This window comes from Neovison vison, chromosome 6, assembly GCF_020171115.1.
Source record: "Neovison vison isolate M4711 chromosome 6, ASM_NN_V1, whole genome shotgun sequence".
In the NCBI taxonomy this organism is placed as follows: Eukaryota; Metazoa; Chordata; class Mammalia; order Carnivora; family Mustelidae; genus Neogale; species Neogale vison.
In genome coordinates, this window is record NC_058096.1 from 202009004 (window position 1) to 202023902 (window position 14899).

The 14899-nt window shown below is 49.2% G+C and overlaps 1 protein-coding gene across 11 annotated transcripts in view; it reads right to left on the reverse strand.

Moving 5' to 3' along the window:
- The window catches only part of CACNA1D (calcium voltage-gated channel subunit alpha1 D), a 301488-nt gene that overhangs the window by 67515 nt on the left and 219074 nt on the right, over positions 1 to 14899 (reverse strand). For 10 of the 11 annotated variants that reach the window (XM_044253372.1, XM_044253378.1, XM_044253377.1 and 7 more), the window contains 8 exons: positions 13975 to 14200; positions 13634 to 13841; positions 10870 to 10990; positions 7849 to 7963; positions 7398 to 7467; positions 6480 to 6546; positions 5578 to 5725; positions 2880 to 3009 (listed from right to left, as the gene is read on the reverse strand). In XM_044253372.1, the coding sequence (XP_044109307.1) occupies positions 2880 to 3009; positions 5578 to 5725; positions 6480 to 6546; positions 7398 to 7467; positions 7849 to 7963; positions 10870 to 10990; positions 13634 to 13841; positions 13975 to 14200 (1085 nt within the window). The remainder of the gene's footprint in view (positions 1 to 2879; positions 3010 to 5577; positions 5726 to 6479; positions 6547 to 7397; positions 7468 to 7848; positions 7964 to 10869; positions 10991 to 13633; positions 13842 to 13974; positions 14201 to 14899) is intronic. The other variant, XM_044253375.1, reaches the window with a different exon arrangement.

Here is a 14899-nt window from a genome sequence, read left to right on the forward strand (position 1 = left end):
GCCCCTTCCGATTCCAGTCCATGTCATCAGGGAGTCAACGCCCTTCCTTCCCTGGGGTGCAGGGTTGGGAAAGTCCTCAGTGAAGAGTTTGACTCTACAAGTAAACCCGTGCTTTTACGTCCTGCGTAACTTGGAAAGTACAACTCTTGGCCTCTGCTCCATATCTAACACCACCCTCTCCTGGCACTGGGTTTTTGCTTGGTTTTTACCCAGCTGGGCCCAAGCAAAGAAAAGACTGACCTGGACTTTGAATTATCAGTCCAGCTTACAAGTCACATCAGATTTCCTGAAAATATCATCTACTCTCCAACTGAGTCCTGCTCAGGGAACCCTTCTGGGGTCCCTGGTTCCTCTCAGAGCCACAGGGGAGGGCAGGTGAGGGAGGATGAGGGGGGGCAGTGGCCAGAGTCTGACTGCTCGACCGAGGCTACTCACAGGGAACCCTTTGCCACAAAGATGGCAGCCAAGATGCTGCCACTTGCAGAGGCCATCTTGGCTGCTGTCTTGGCTGCCATCTTGGCTGTTGCTCTTCTTCACAGCCGTGCCCTCCGGCTTCAAGAACACCGAAGAGATCAGAGCCAGAGGGACTGTGGAGAGACCCCCCAACCCCCTCAACCCAGATCAACTTCCTTCAGGTAACAGAGGAGGATGCCGGGGAAGGGTCAGGCAGCAGCTGCTCAAGCGGCACAGCCAGGAACCTCCATCCTCAAAGAATGGGATCTGCAGAGTGCTAGCCGAGAGCCCCGGGGCCTGTGATACGAGTCTGGGCTCCAACCCAGGGGAGTCCTTGAGAGCTCCACCACAGTAAAGGCAGGGCGCTCCCCCTGCAAAGGCCAACTGTCTCAGCTTAAGTTCTCCACAGGGCAGTCATGGCCCCAACTGTTTCTGTTTTGAGATTTCTACATTTTGCCGGACACCTTTTGTTTATTTGTGTTTCTAGCCAGGCGATGAAGGTGTTTTCAGCACACTGCAAGCCCCTGGCCCTTCCTCCATCCTAGGTCACAGCAGGACTGTTCATGTTAGAACTACCCACGTAGCCAAGGCAGATACCGTGGCCCCCACCCCGGCAATCCAGCTTGGTGCCGGAGGCCAGAGCTCCTCTGTTCTTTCCTCACTCATCCCACTTCCACTAATAACTCAGCAAAGGTTAAAACAACAACAACAAAGGCACTGCATGAGTCCACTTACACTGGGGGTGTGTCTAAAGTAGCCAAACCCTTAGTTGGAAAGAAGGGAGACTGTCGGGGGCTGGGGAAAGGAGAAATGGGGAGACGTTCAATGAGTGTCAAGTTTCAGTCACGTAAGATGAGTAAGTTCTGGAGACCTGCTCTACAACCACCGCCTACTGTTAAGAATGCTGGCTCATACACTTAATTTATCAAGGGGGTAGATCTCATGTTAAGCATTTTTACCACAGTAAACACTGTAGTAGTTTGCAAGCACTACATGTACCCATATGTGCATCTGTTTAAAAAGAAAAACATTCTTGGAAAAAGGGCAGGGAAATAAACTCATGGGGAAGTAATTACAATAAAAAATGAGAACACGAGGTCCCAGGTGAATGAACTCCTTGTCAGTCTATGTTCTAGACTAGCTCCTGACCTATGCTCTGTCAATAATGCTATTTTTTTTTTTTTTTTCCAAACAGCTTCTTCCCCTTGTGATTGATTTCCAGGATGGACCTCAAGGACACCAAAGTCTTCGTTCCACTTGAACACTGAGCTCGAGACAGCCTCAGTGTCTCTAACACAAGCCCTGACCTGCGAGTGCAGATTTGGGATGGGTGCAGGGCCTTCCTCTTCGCATCAACACCAACATGTGCCCTAGGAGGGGAGTTCTTCTAAAATCTGCATATCAGAGTGCGCATGCGTTACCAGTCTGATAGACTCAGGTTGCTACGCTGCACACCAACAGCCCTGGAAATGAAACGCTACAACACAAGGCTTGATGGTCACAACCAAAATCCTGGGAGGCCGATCTGGGGATTTGTCTTAATTCTCAAATCTCTAAAAATCTGAGGACCACAGAGAGGTACTAACCAGGCAAGGCAACAGTGCCCATGGCCTTGCATGCCTGTGGGCCTCCCTCTCTTGGGTTTCCTGATAATGGCCTGAAACTGCACTAGAGGATCCAAGCCAGAGCAGGCAACAGACTACAGGTCTTCTGAAGCTCTGAAGCATTCTCAGTCTTTGGATGTTCTCAGTGCTGAACGAACTGAACTGTTAAGATGGGAGAGCTTAGGCAAGAACTATTTTAGATACAGTTTCCGAGCAGCCCAGAACAGAAAACTTAACTGGCGACTTGTTTTCTTTGTAAAACTGCCCCTTGGCCCCACCAGAGCATGGTTCTTCCTCTCCACCTCACCATGGGGCTCCACACACCATCCGCCCCTAACTTGTGTTTCCCCCAGGGATGAGACCAAGTGGCCCCGTGTGGGCTAGACGTCTTCCCACCAACCTTAAATACGAGCTTCTGGGCACACGACATACCTGGTTCCATTTCTCCTTTCCCTCCTGTTGGATGTTTCCAACAGGGCAGAAATCTCAAGATAGACGTAGATGGGAATTTGGCCAGGGAGGGGGAAAGAGGGACCAAAATGCTGGCAGCAAGGGACCAAGAGAAGGAGAAGCAGGGCTTCCGAATGCACTGTGAGTTACTGCAGAGTATTTAAGAGGAAAGGTAGGGGACAGGATTCAAATCAGGCTTGTCCTGCTAAGATACAACCCTCCTGGCATGCACGACCCTTAACACTAGCTGCCTCCGGGTGAATGAGAGGTGGCTTCTAGCCTTCAGCCCTGCCTGAGTGAATGGCCCCTGCCAGAGAAACCAGGGCTCGTCCCAGCCGATGACCCGCCCCCCTGCCCCGGTGCATGGCTTACAGTGTTCCTGAAGGAGTGGCTGCGGATGGGGTCCTCGGCGGCAAGGGCGGCGCTGCTGAGCATGATGAAGACGAGGATGAGGTTGGTGAAGATGTGGTGGTTGATGAGTTTGTGGCAGCCCACGCGGATCCTGTAGGGAAAGCCGCTGCATGGACACGGCTCTAGGTGGGGCAGGTGCCTTCTGTGTGCTGGGACTACTTGCTGGTGACAGGTCAGGCAAAGGACAGCAGTCTGCTGTGCTGCCTGTGCCCCAACCCTGCCAACCCCAGTCACCGGACTGTGAACCTCTGGAAAGTCCCAGAAGGCAGACCCCAAGGGCCTACAGTGCTACAGTTCTGTGTGTGGGCTTCCTGGAGACATCAGTCATCAAGTCCTTAAAAGTGGGGATTATTGTCAGGCTGCAAGTGGAGAAACTCGAGGCTTACGCCTTTGAAATTTCTTAAGGTGATGCAGCCAGTAGGGACAGAGGGAAATTCCCAAACCAGTTGGACGGTGACAGTTCCCCCTACCCATGGCTTCCTATCCCCTCCTTAGGAAGGAACCTGAGCACAGAGCTCAGGGAGCAGCAGCTCACAGGGAGAGCAATGGTTGAAACTTCCAGCCAGAAAACAAACAAGTCATGGGGATGAACAGTATGGCACGGGGACGCTCATCAATAACACAGTAATGACGTCATCGTGGTGAGCACCGTGTAACGTATAGACTTGTCAAATCACTCCGTCGTATGCCTGAAGCCAACACAATACTGTATGTCAACTATACTTCGGTTAAAAATAGAAATTAAAATCTTATACTGCAGCCTGGCTGTATGAAAAGGACTAGTAGATGGGCTTGGTAAAATCTCCTGTTTTGTGGAGCTTCTAAGTGCCTTTTTTAAAAATTTCTTTTAAGATTTCATTTAGTTATTTGTCTAAGAGACAAAGGGAGAGAACACAAGCAAGGGGGGCAGCAGGCAGAGGGAGAGAGAGAAGCAGGCTCCCCGCTGAGCAGAGAGCCCGATGCAGGACTCGATCCCAGGACCTTGGGATCATGACCTGAGCCGAAGGCAGATGCTTAACTGACTGAGCCACCCAGGCGCCTCTTTTGTTTTTGTTTTTAAACTTTGGACCGGACCCCCAAGCACACCTGAGAATGTGGAGCAAAAGTTGAATCATGCAGGAATTGTACAGGGATCTCACGCAACACGTGACAGCGTCTTCAGGGTCCTGCCGTCCCTGACATCCCATGGGCTAGTTAGTGCTAGACTACCTTGACCTCAACTTTTCACTTTCGAATTTAAAGATGTTGTTTTTAGCCTATAGAATACATGTATGTTTTCCCTTGAAAATATTTTCCTTTTTCACCTTCAAAACTGGACTCAACTTTATGAGAAACCTCCTGCTGCTTGGTGCAGGAATATGCCCTGCGGCGGGGCAGGGGGCGGGGGTGCAGGGAGCTTGCAAAATGTTAGCAGTTGAGTCTGCAGAACACGTCCCAAGACAGTGAGTGCAGGAGTGTTCACGGCTTTGGGGCGTGGGGGGTGGAAATCAATCCATTCCTTCAATATATGTAAATCCAGCGAGCTGTGGGTTTCAGTAATATCAATCGAATACCTTTTTTTTTTTTTTTTTTTTTAAGAGACATCCAGGGGCGCCTGGGTGGCTCAGTCAGTTAAGCATCTGTCTTTGGCTCAGGTCGCAATCCCAGGATCCTGGGATCGAACCCCATGTCAGGCTCCCTACTCAGCGTCGAGTCTACTTCCCCCTTTGCCTCTCTCCCCTGCTCATGCTCTCTCTAAATAAACAAAATCTTTTAAAAAAAAAATTAGACTTGCAAACTCTCAACAGTGATGAATTATTAAAACTACCATCAAATCCTCCAGTTACTAAGGACGGCAGCCTCGCTTCCCACCTGTGTCTCCTCGGGGACTGTGAAATCCATAGAGTTCTTCTCTGACAGCCAAGAACTGCTTCTATAATTCTAGAAACTTTTCCAGGAGCCATTCATTCCCCCCGGTATGCCATCTGTCTCAGATGATTTAAAACCTAGAAACCAGCTAGTAAATAAATGTCATCCTCTTGCGGTCCTTGTAAGGACTGCGCTCCTGGTGAGCACCTTGCCATTTTAACACGAAAAACGCTATTTTAAGCAGGATATCGTCGAGCTGAATTGAATAGCTACCACCTATAAATATAAAATATCATTGAGCAATATCCCTTTATTGCCATAGAACCCAACAGGGACCAGTGATTCGCTGAACTGGATTACAGGATGAAGATTTTGCAGGGAACTTGGCCACGAGATTCTCATCTTCAAGGAATCTCAACAGAAGGACCGTCCCACTCATGAAGGAAGGGTCCTCTGGATTGGAAAACACTTCACGGGTGACAACCCAAAGGCACCTGAGCCGTGGGCTCTGGCCAGCACAGGGGCCAAAAGGGAGGAGAATCTGGAAGGGTGCTTGTCCCAGGGGCTAGTCATGCTCCTAAAAGCACCTCCATCCAGGAACAGGACAGCCAAGAAGAGACAAAGGACAAAGGCAAGGCTGGAGGAAGACAGGGGTCAGAGACGACCTAAAGACTCCAACACATAGGCACAGAAGGGGGATGGGAACCACCCTCTTATAGCCCATCTCCAGCAAACCTCCCCCCACCCCCCAAGCAATCTGCAGGGTAACACGAAGACACAGCAGCAATGAAATTAGAAACTGGGTATTTACGGGTTGGTCTTGCTCAGAATGAAGAAGGCACTCCCTTCAGGAATGGGGGCGATTTTCTCCTTCATGTTCAACTCTGAGATTCTGCGAGGACGGGGGCCAGCAGGGACCTCGGGTTCATCCTCCTCCTCCTCCTCTTCCTCTTCCCCTACTTTAAATGAGACACCTTTTGTACAGGCATGAAATAATGATCGCATTTGGGGCTGAATGACTGTTTGCCGTTTCACACGGAGAGTAAACCTTCACATCTCTCAGCTTACATTGAATCGAAGCCCTTCTGAATACGGGCTGAGTGCACTGGGGGGGCCGAGAAGTGTGCCTGTCTGTGACTGAGTGCGGTTCTGGGAAGGAGGTTCCTAGCAGTTCCAGGTCTGAGCTCAGGCAGAGGTAATCTGCAGTAGGACGGTCACTGCCAGCCCGCCAGCCCTCACTGTTTCCCCAGTAGCCTGCCACTTCAGGCTGAAAAACTGTGTGTGAGACTTCAAGCCACACAGGACCATCATCCGCCACATCCTGTCCCCTGCAGTCCCTGCTACTTCAGCCAATAAGAGCACCAGCCAGTGTGAAAGGGTCAGGCAAGCAGTGCTAATGGCAGGAATGGCTGGTTCCCCTGGTTGCCCCCTAGAGAGATTTCCCGGAAGAAGAGGGGCTTGCCTGGATCCACTGTCGTTTTCTCTCCCCACCTGGAACTGGGGTTACGTAAGCTACCTGCGTGACCAAGGGGGGGAAAAAAAAACAGGGCTAACTGTTCCACGAGGGGCCTGGACCCATGGTCTCGGCAGCCTCCCCGCCCACCAGCACCCCAGCTGGCCTGGCCAGCCACAGACTGAGCCCCTGATCACGGCATGGTAGCAAAGCCATATCACCCATGAATGAGAGCCTGTCACCGGCCTCTGCAACCGTACCTGGCACATCACAAGGTGGGTAGGGGTCCTTGTCTTCATCCTCTTCTCGATAGTCATCAATTGTAACCTAGGGGATGACAGAGAGGTCTTGGGAGGAGGGGAGACTCTGACTTCCATGCACTGCAGAGGACCCAGGTGAAGACTCAGCCCTGCCGTTCAGCACAGAGAGAGACGCTCTCTCCAACGTGCACACGGACAGGTGTCCCCAGTGATGACTCTACTTCAGACAGAGCTCTGAGGGCAGAGGAGGAGAAAACGAGTATAACCCCTACTGGCCGTGGCTGGCAGCACCATCCACGCCCCCCTCTACCCAGCACTGTCCTGCACACTGCATGGTAACTGCACAGCAGATTCCTGTCTCCCTGCTAGGATGCGAGCTCCATGCACGCAGGGACCTCGTTGGTCTTCTTCGTTGCTGAGCTCCAGTATCTGCCACACAGTAACTGCTCAAGAACAAGTAACCACTTAAGGAACAAACAAATGAATTAAAAATCCAGAGCTGTCACGAGTGGGATGAAATTTGACACCATAGCTCCAAGCACCCAGATCCCAGATCCCAAGATTCCCGCTGGAGGCAGACATCTATTAACGATCCTCAATTTTAACCCCCAATGAGAAGATAGTGACAAGGTCAGGTCTGACGACACAATTCCAGTAAAGAAAAAAAAAAAAACAAGTGCTCCCCCAAGTCAAATACTTATCATGTTAGTTATCTGGTGAAACACTGATTAATCACCAGTGAGCTGCCTAAATTCACTCAGAATCCCCCTGGGAAGCCAGTGTCTATAATGGTGTGCCACACTCTCACCTACCAGAACATCACACAGGATACTTCTCATGGTATAAATGGTACATTTATGATGAGATCAACAGATACATTTTGAAACAAAAAGCAGAGAACTGTTGTGGGACGTATACCTTATTATCACTGTTGGCTATCTGGTTGACTTCTGGTTTGTTGTTCTTTTTATTCTCCAGGCTCTCTTTTCTACAGAGAAAAGAACACGAGAAACCGAATAACCGTATTGCTATGCACAAAAATGCTAATCCAGATTTGGAATCCACAGTGGCCTGATGGAGGACAGAATTTAACTGGAAACAACTCTAACAGCGAGAACATAGCACAACCCACACTCAGAGCTTCCTGTTCCCCTCGGTGCGCTGGGTTCATTACACAGATCACCTTATTAAAATTCTCCGGTGAGAGCTCATCAGCACCGAATGCATCATTTATTTTATGACACCAAAATTAACCACAGGGATTCTTTAAGCATGGGACCACGTGACTCTTACTCTTAGCTCTGAGGGAAGGAGAGCTGAGGGCCCGGGTTCTACCCAAGATTCTATCCTCGGGTGAAAATACGATTACCTGGCAATCTTTTTCCTCTCCTTCTCTTCGGCTTCCTCTTTCTGGGCTGTATTCAAACTTTCAGCATCAGCCAGATTGTCTACAGCAATGGCCAAGAAGACGTTCAGTAGGATATCTAGTTTGAACATATTAAGGGAACAACACAATTTCTAAATGCAACTACTGGGGGTCGATGATGGCAACATCACACCCCTCTGTGCTCTGGAAGGCTGGTAACAGGTGACTGTCGCCTGAGAGCTGTATTCATTTGGTAAGACCAGAGGGCTAGAGCCTGCTTAAAAAAACGAAACCAAACCAACAAAAACAAAACACCCCAGAAACCTGTAGAAGACAGTCTGGAAAGAAGCAAAATTAAGATCCACCTAAAATGCATGGACACCTACAAACTTCAACATTTCCTTTTATAGGCACGTGTGTGTGTGCTTGCACCAACACGTGTATCTGTACACAGACGTATTCCCAGCTATCATACACACTGCATGAAACAATCCATTCCATGAACATGGTGTTATGTGTTTTGCATTTTGTTTTGTGCATTTTGTTTCTTTTAAAACATGCATGTACCTATAACCTATATATCCAGTGCATGCTTTCCCAAATAGACCCTTTTAAAGGCTACGCGTTATTCAAGATGATGACTACACAAAGCAGTCTGAGTCTTTCTCATCTGAAATGGTCTTCAGAGTCTGCGGATACTCATTCATTCATTCCCCCCACAAACGCTGATGTACTGCCAGATGGTGCCCACCTGTTCTTTAAATGGCCCCACTATAGCTGTATCTTTGACTGTGGTGGTTGCATTTTATTTTTTCAGATCCTAAAAAGTCAGGTGACTGAACAAGCTATCAGGTTTTTGGCTCTTACTATATAATGTTATATGTGTGGTTTCCTGTGATAGAAAAAAAAAAAAAGTAATTCCGAACATGTTTCCCAAATCTCCTGAAAGATGCCTGTTTCCTACTCACCAGCAGTTAAGTACATTTTTGAGAAGCATGGGGATCAGAGGGACGTAAGTCAAGATGGCTCCTTCTGGGACGATGCTTTCTCCCTGGCTGATGCATGGTCATCTGCATGCAAGACTATGGGAGCCCAGAAACCCCAGGCCCTGTGCAATCTGAAATCTCAGCCGGGTAACACAAGTGTAACCTAACAAGGGACTGATGTGAGATAGCTTCCGGGGGATATCATGCTTGACGAAACTATTCAAGTCTTTAAAGAGGATGGAAACATGAATAAGTTGTATTAAAACTTTCAAAAAGCCTTTGATATGTTAGACTATGCGTTAAGCAGAGCCGTAATGAGCCCAAGGAAGCAGTCTGTCTTGGGCTGGGTGAGGACTTGGTAACACAAGCTCCCCTCTGATCCACGTGGGGCAATGGTGGCTCAGGTAGGGATCAGTGCAGGACTAACTGTATGGAGAATTCCTACCAATGATCTCAGTGAAGAAATCATGTATCCTTAGTCTTGCAAGGACACCAGACTTTTCTGAGTATTGGAAGGCACATCCAGAGTAATAAACCACAAGAAAATCTTGCAAGTTTGTAGCAGACTGTTTCCAAGAGCAGACACCCATCAATACAGAACCTCTCAAAGAGTGGTGGGGTCTGGAATTCATTCAGAAAGATCCGAGTGCCTCCAGCATGCCGCGGACTGTGCTGGGTGCTAGGGACGCGACGGACCAGAGCCCTTACTCTCATGTAGCATCTGTTATCATTGGGGAAGACAGAACATAAACTACTTAAGCCTTTCAGAGAGTCGTACGTGTATTACAAAAGAAACAAAAGACACAACATGTAACAAGAATGAGTGTGGCCAGGGAATACTTCTCCATAGACCTAAAGCAGGTATATTGCTCTGGCCCCAAGGGTCCGCAGAGGAACATACAGTAAGAAAACACCGATCATTCCTTTAACAAGCATTTACCAAGGGCCACAGAGATGTGAATACAAAGAAGAGACCCCTGACTCGAGAAGTTTACCGTTGAGCTGGCAGGATGGAGAAGCCCCCATGCCAAATCCAGTAGGACCTGGCCCCCCATGTGCGGTGGGAGCTATAAGGATAAACTGGGTAGGAGAGCTCACCTGTAGGCAGGGGAGTGTTTGAGCTGCCTGAGGGACTAGTGGGGTTTCTAGGTATTGTCCTTAGAAGTTTGCCCTGGGCTTCTGCCCAGAAGACAACTCACTAATGAACCAGAGAAGATTAAGGGGGAAACAGCTAAAGGAATCTGGGGCTTCTTAGGAGAGGAATCCAGGTAGGATTCTTTAAAATAAAAAAGTGAAGCCCAAGAGGAGGTGTGCACATATTTGTACAAACGCTCTTTCACCAAACTCTCAGCGAGGGTCCTATATGCCAGGTCTATGCCAGTCAGCGAGGTCAGAGAGAAAGAGAGAAGACACAGCTGAAAGTTACAAGGTCATAAAGGGTCTGATCGAAGGAAAGGGAGATTCAGAGTTCCAGAAGTCTAGAATTGGGGACGGCCTCTTGCCAGGGAAAAGGAATAAAAGGAGTCAGAAAGGAGCTCAGAGCCTAAGAGCAGTCAACCAGTGGAGACTTGATCCCAGAGATGTACAGATCAGCAAACCCAAATCAGGCCCGGGGAGCTTATGTCAAGCCACCAACAGTGGGTCCCCATTGCTTAGGAAAGGTCTCAAGAGACACAGATGTACCCCTAACCTCCCAAGCATGATGGCATGGAAGACAACTCGGCTCTGCCCTAAGCCTTCCCTTGGGACCTGCACAGGACCTGGGCCGCTGAGCTGGGCGACAACAGGAACAGTCCACGCGCGGTCCCATATCCTTTCCCCAGCTTGCTCGTTCCTCAAAGCCTACTGGGACTCTGACCCCACTTTTCCATCCCAGCGACAGTGAAGGAGGCAGATACTGGGGCTAACAAGGCAAAAGCATTCACCTCCCCACTCCAACGGCCGCCACCGCCACTGGCCACCACCACCACAGAAGTATGGACAGGGAGAAACAAAACGAGATGGTGAGGACAGAGCCCCGGCCCAGCTTGAAGGATACAGTTACCACAAATGAAGAGGATGATGAAGTAGATGCAGACGATCATCCCCGACGAGGAGGGGCCGCCGTAGGCCATGATGCCGTCATACATCACAGCGTTCCAGTCTTCCCCTGTCAGGATCTAAGAGGCCAAAACCACGGTCAGCCCACACGCACGCAGCAGGACCGCAGCTCCCCACGGCCCGCCGGAGCCCCCTGGGGGCCGTCCACATTGGGTTCTAGCTGCCTTTCACTGTGCTCAACAAATACTTCGGGTAGGAATTTCAAAACACTGTTTTCAGTTACACAAACCAGGAGTTAATGCTTCACATGAAAATAAAGCAACATGACATATAAGACTTACCTAGTCTCGGATGACGCCCCAGGTCTGCACCCACACCCTGAGAGCATGCTGTTGATGCACCTTTCTCCAGAACCTCTATGCACGTGAGCACTCAGACACCCTCCCAGAGGAAAGAGGTAGTTGATGTCTTCTCAGACTTATTAGACATAAAGCATGTCATACTTTATGAATTTTCTGCATTTGCCTTTTATCCCCCCCACTCAAAATATACTCTAAAGATCCATGTCAGTAAGTGCCGTCAGTCCTTTCAATGGCTGCCTATGATCCCCATGGTTCCTCTACACTGGAAATGGAGATTAGACCCCTGAATTTGTAGAGGCAGGGAATTCCAACTATTCCATGTTAATTTACAAACTACCCAGCAAGTAGGTACTATTAACTCCCTGAAATTTCACATGGAAAGTTCTCTACTGATGATATGACTCAGTCTATCCTGGAGGTAGGATCAGGTGAACCTAAACAGCATTTAAAAAAGATACTACCTAAAAAAATAAGAGTAATAAGTAAATATAAATAAACCAGACTCTCTTCCAGAGAGAGAAAGAGAGAGAGAAGGCGTACTCCTGCTTCTTATTGTCCATCTGCACCAGACTCTAAGAAATAAAACTGTCACAGCTCACAACCCAACAGAAGTATGGGCGAAGGATTTCAAAAGATAAAGCAAATTTCCAGGAAAGGAACTTTGTGGCTCTTAGTCACGTCAGAAGACATTCGGGTTTACTCCTGATAACAGAAAGAGGCATTAAAGCTACAAGACATTATCTTCACCTGTCAGACAAGCATCCAGCAGTTTGAACACCCGCTACTTTGAGGAACATGCAGGCAACAGTATCAGCGTCAAAAATGGACACACCCCTTCAAAACAGCGATTCCACCTCTGGGAAGTTTACCCCATACATCTACGCTCCCACACGTGCCCATGGTGTGTGTTCAAGGTCACCCAACTGAGCCGAGGCCGAACACAACGAAATTCTCTTCGGCTAGGGACTGGCTACAGAATTAGGGGACATCCACACCACAGAATTTATGCAGAATCAAAAAGTAGGAGGCAAACTCATATGGACCATTAAGACAGATTCCTAAGGACACTTGAAACAGTGAGAAGCTGCAAAATGGCAGGTAAAATGAGCTACCATCGACATCATAGTACATTTACTGGGAGGGAGGCAGGTAGGTAAGTTCACTGATTTACACCCATGAGCAAATGTATCTCAAAGAACACATAGAAACTACTCAAGGGTGGTTGCTCCCCAAAGGAGAAATTGGTGGCTAGGTAGGAAGGAGACTCATTTGTTACTTTATATCCTTTTGTAAACTTCTGAATTTTGTGCCATACAGACAGGTACTACCAAAAACTACCACCACCATACAGGTTTCTTTGAAAGAAAACAGAAAAAAGAATAACCAATCAGTGGCTAAAAAAATAAGTATAACTCCCTCCCCAAAAATTAAAGTAGATTTCAAAAAAGTATGGCCTATAAAAGGGAGAGTAATTCTATTCACCTCAAAATGAACAAGTGGAAATGAAACTTACAGATCATTCCCTCTAGTCTCCGGGTTTTTGTATTGTTTTCCCCCCCACAAAGGACAGTGACTTTTCAAGGTCACAAAGCTGAGCACGGCTACAGCCAGGAGGGGACCTCGATGTCTGTAATCCCTCCCACCAGGCAGCTTTCTGCCTCCTAGGCAGGGCTCCGGGCCTCACAGACCTCATGTGTGAAAAGCGACAAGGACAGATGGGTCTTTAAAATGTATCTGCCACTCTCTGTTTAACGAAAGGTTTGAGCTCCCAACATAGGAAGAGGGGGTTTAGAATGCCTCGGCTTAACGCCAGGTGGGGCGTGGAGGCTCGTGTCCTGAGTGCAGGGCCATTTGTACACCTGCCACCGTCCCTCTGTCTCAGCCTCATCACCTGCACAGTCCCCCCTGGCACGGACACGTCAGAGCCTACCACCCCCCTCCTTCTTACACGGCAGAAGGGAGAAGCAAGGAGGCGGAAGGCTGTCACAACTCTTATCACCCTGATTCCTCTGACTACACAAAGCACAAGGGCTTTTAGAATCACCTCTTTGCACACATCTGTTCGAGTCCAGGATCACAAAACTGTCCTGCAATCAAAAATTCACAAAGAACAGAGAGAGGATCTTAGAGCTTATCTCCCCGAAACCTTGGAAACCTCACAAAATCAGACAGATGTGTTTGGCTTATTATCCTGCCGCGTATCCGGTGGTCTTACAAAAACATGAAATCACGCCACCTGGACAGCCGGAGTCGGGTGTGCGACAATCCACGTCAGGGGCGCGAGAGCTGTCAGAGCATTACTGGGGCAGAGGTCTCTAATCCCAGCAGAATCATCTTGTCTTTTCCCCAGAGATGAAGGGACAAGGCAACGTCTCCCACGGCCTCCTCACGAGGGCTCACCTGGAATACCGTCAGAAGGGCTTGCGGGAAATTGTCAAAGGTGCTCCGCTTGGTCTGTGTTTCGTCGAAATTAAACTTGCCACCAAACAGCTGCATCCCAAGCAAGGAAAAGATGATGATGAAGAGAAAAAGCAGAAGCAGTAGCGAAGCGATGGACTTCATGGAGTTTAACAAGGAGGCCACTAAGTTGCTCAGGGAAGTCCAGTGCCTACAAGTCAAGATGGGGGGGGGTGGTGAGTGCACAACGCCCATGGGACACAGCAGACATCGCGGGGCTGGGCTGCTGCGGCTCGTCACACCCCAGCCGGAAAACACCTGCCGCGAGGTACACGCCCTCTCACCTGGTCACCTTGAAAATCCTCAAGAGGCGCACACAGCGAAACACAGAGATCCCCAGGGGAGACATGATTTCCAGCTCCACCAGGATGGTCTCGGTGATCCCACCGCACACCACGAAGCAGTCAAACCGGTTAAAGAGAGAAACGAAATAGGCCTGGAGACCCAAGCTATACATTTTTACCAGCATCTCGCAGGTGAACAGAGCCAGGAGGACTTTGTTAGCGATATCTGGAAAGACAGAGGGTCTCCTCGTGGGTGTGGCTCAGACCCCCCCACAACTTCCCCCCAACCAGTCTCTGCTGGAAATGCCCCAGCGCCTTGCCCCGGTCTTCGAGACGGCCGCCATTAAAGACATTGGGCACCATGTTTATGGTCTGTGTGCTGGCTTCTAGCCCCGCTTCTGCTACCACCTAGATGTGGGACTCTGGAGAAGTCCCTTGAGTTCCCTGTGCCCCAGTTTCATGACTATAAAATGGGGGGGGGGCAGCTGACCACACCATCTCTGAGGCTTTCCAGCCCTATGAGCCTGTGATTCTGCATTTACACCAGCGTATTATATTTTCTGTTTCAGTGGTCTCAGAAAGGCCAGTCTGGTCTTGCTTAGGGCACCATGACATAAGAAGCAGTTGTCCATCAAGGTGGCTTCTAATCACAGAGAATAGCACCCAGCAGGCTGGAGAGCTGGACAGAAATAGCGCCTCCCCATGGATCACAACAGACCAACTCAGAACAGGCTGTCTCTGGGGATGAGCTCCAGTCTGGCACCGGTGGGGAGCAGGGCTTCCAGGTAGAGGGGCAATAACCACTTGCCAAGAATACCATATGGGAAAATACAGCTGCCAGTGGGGAGAGGGAGAAGGGCATGAGGTCTCCAACTGCAATATTCCCTGCCCCTAGGCTGTCATAGGGTTAAGACAAGGAGACGCT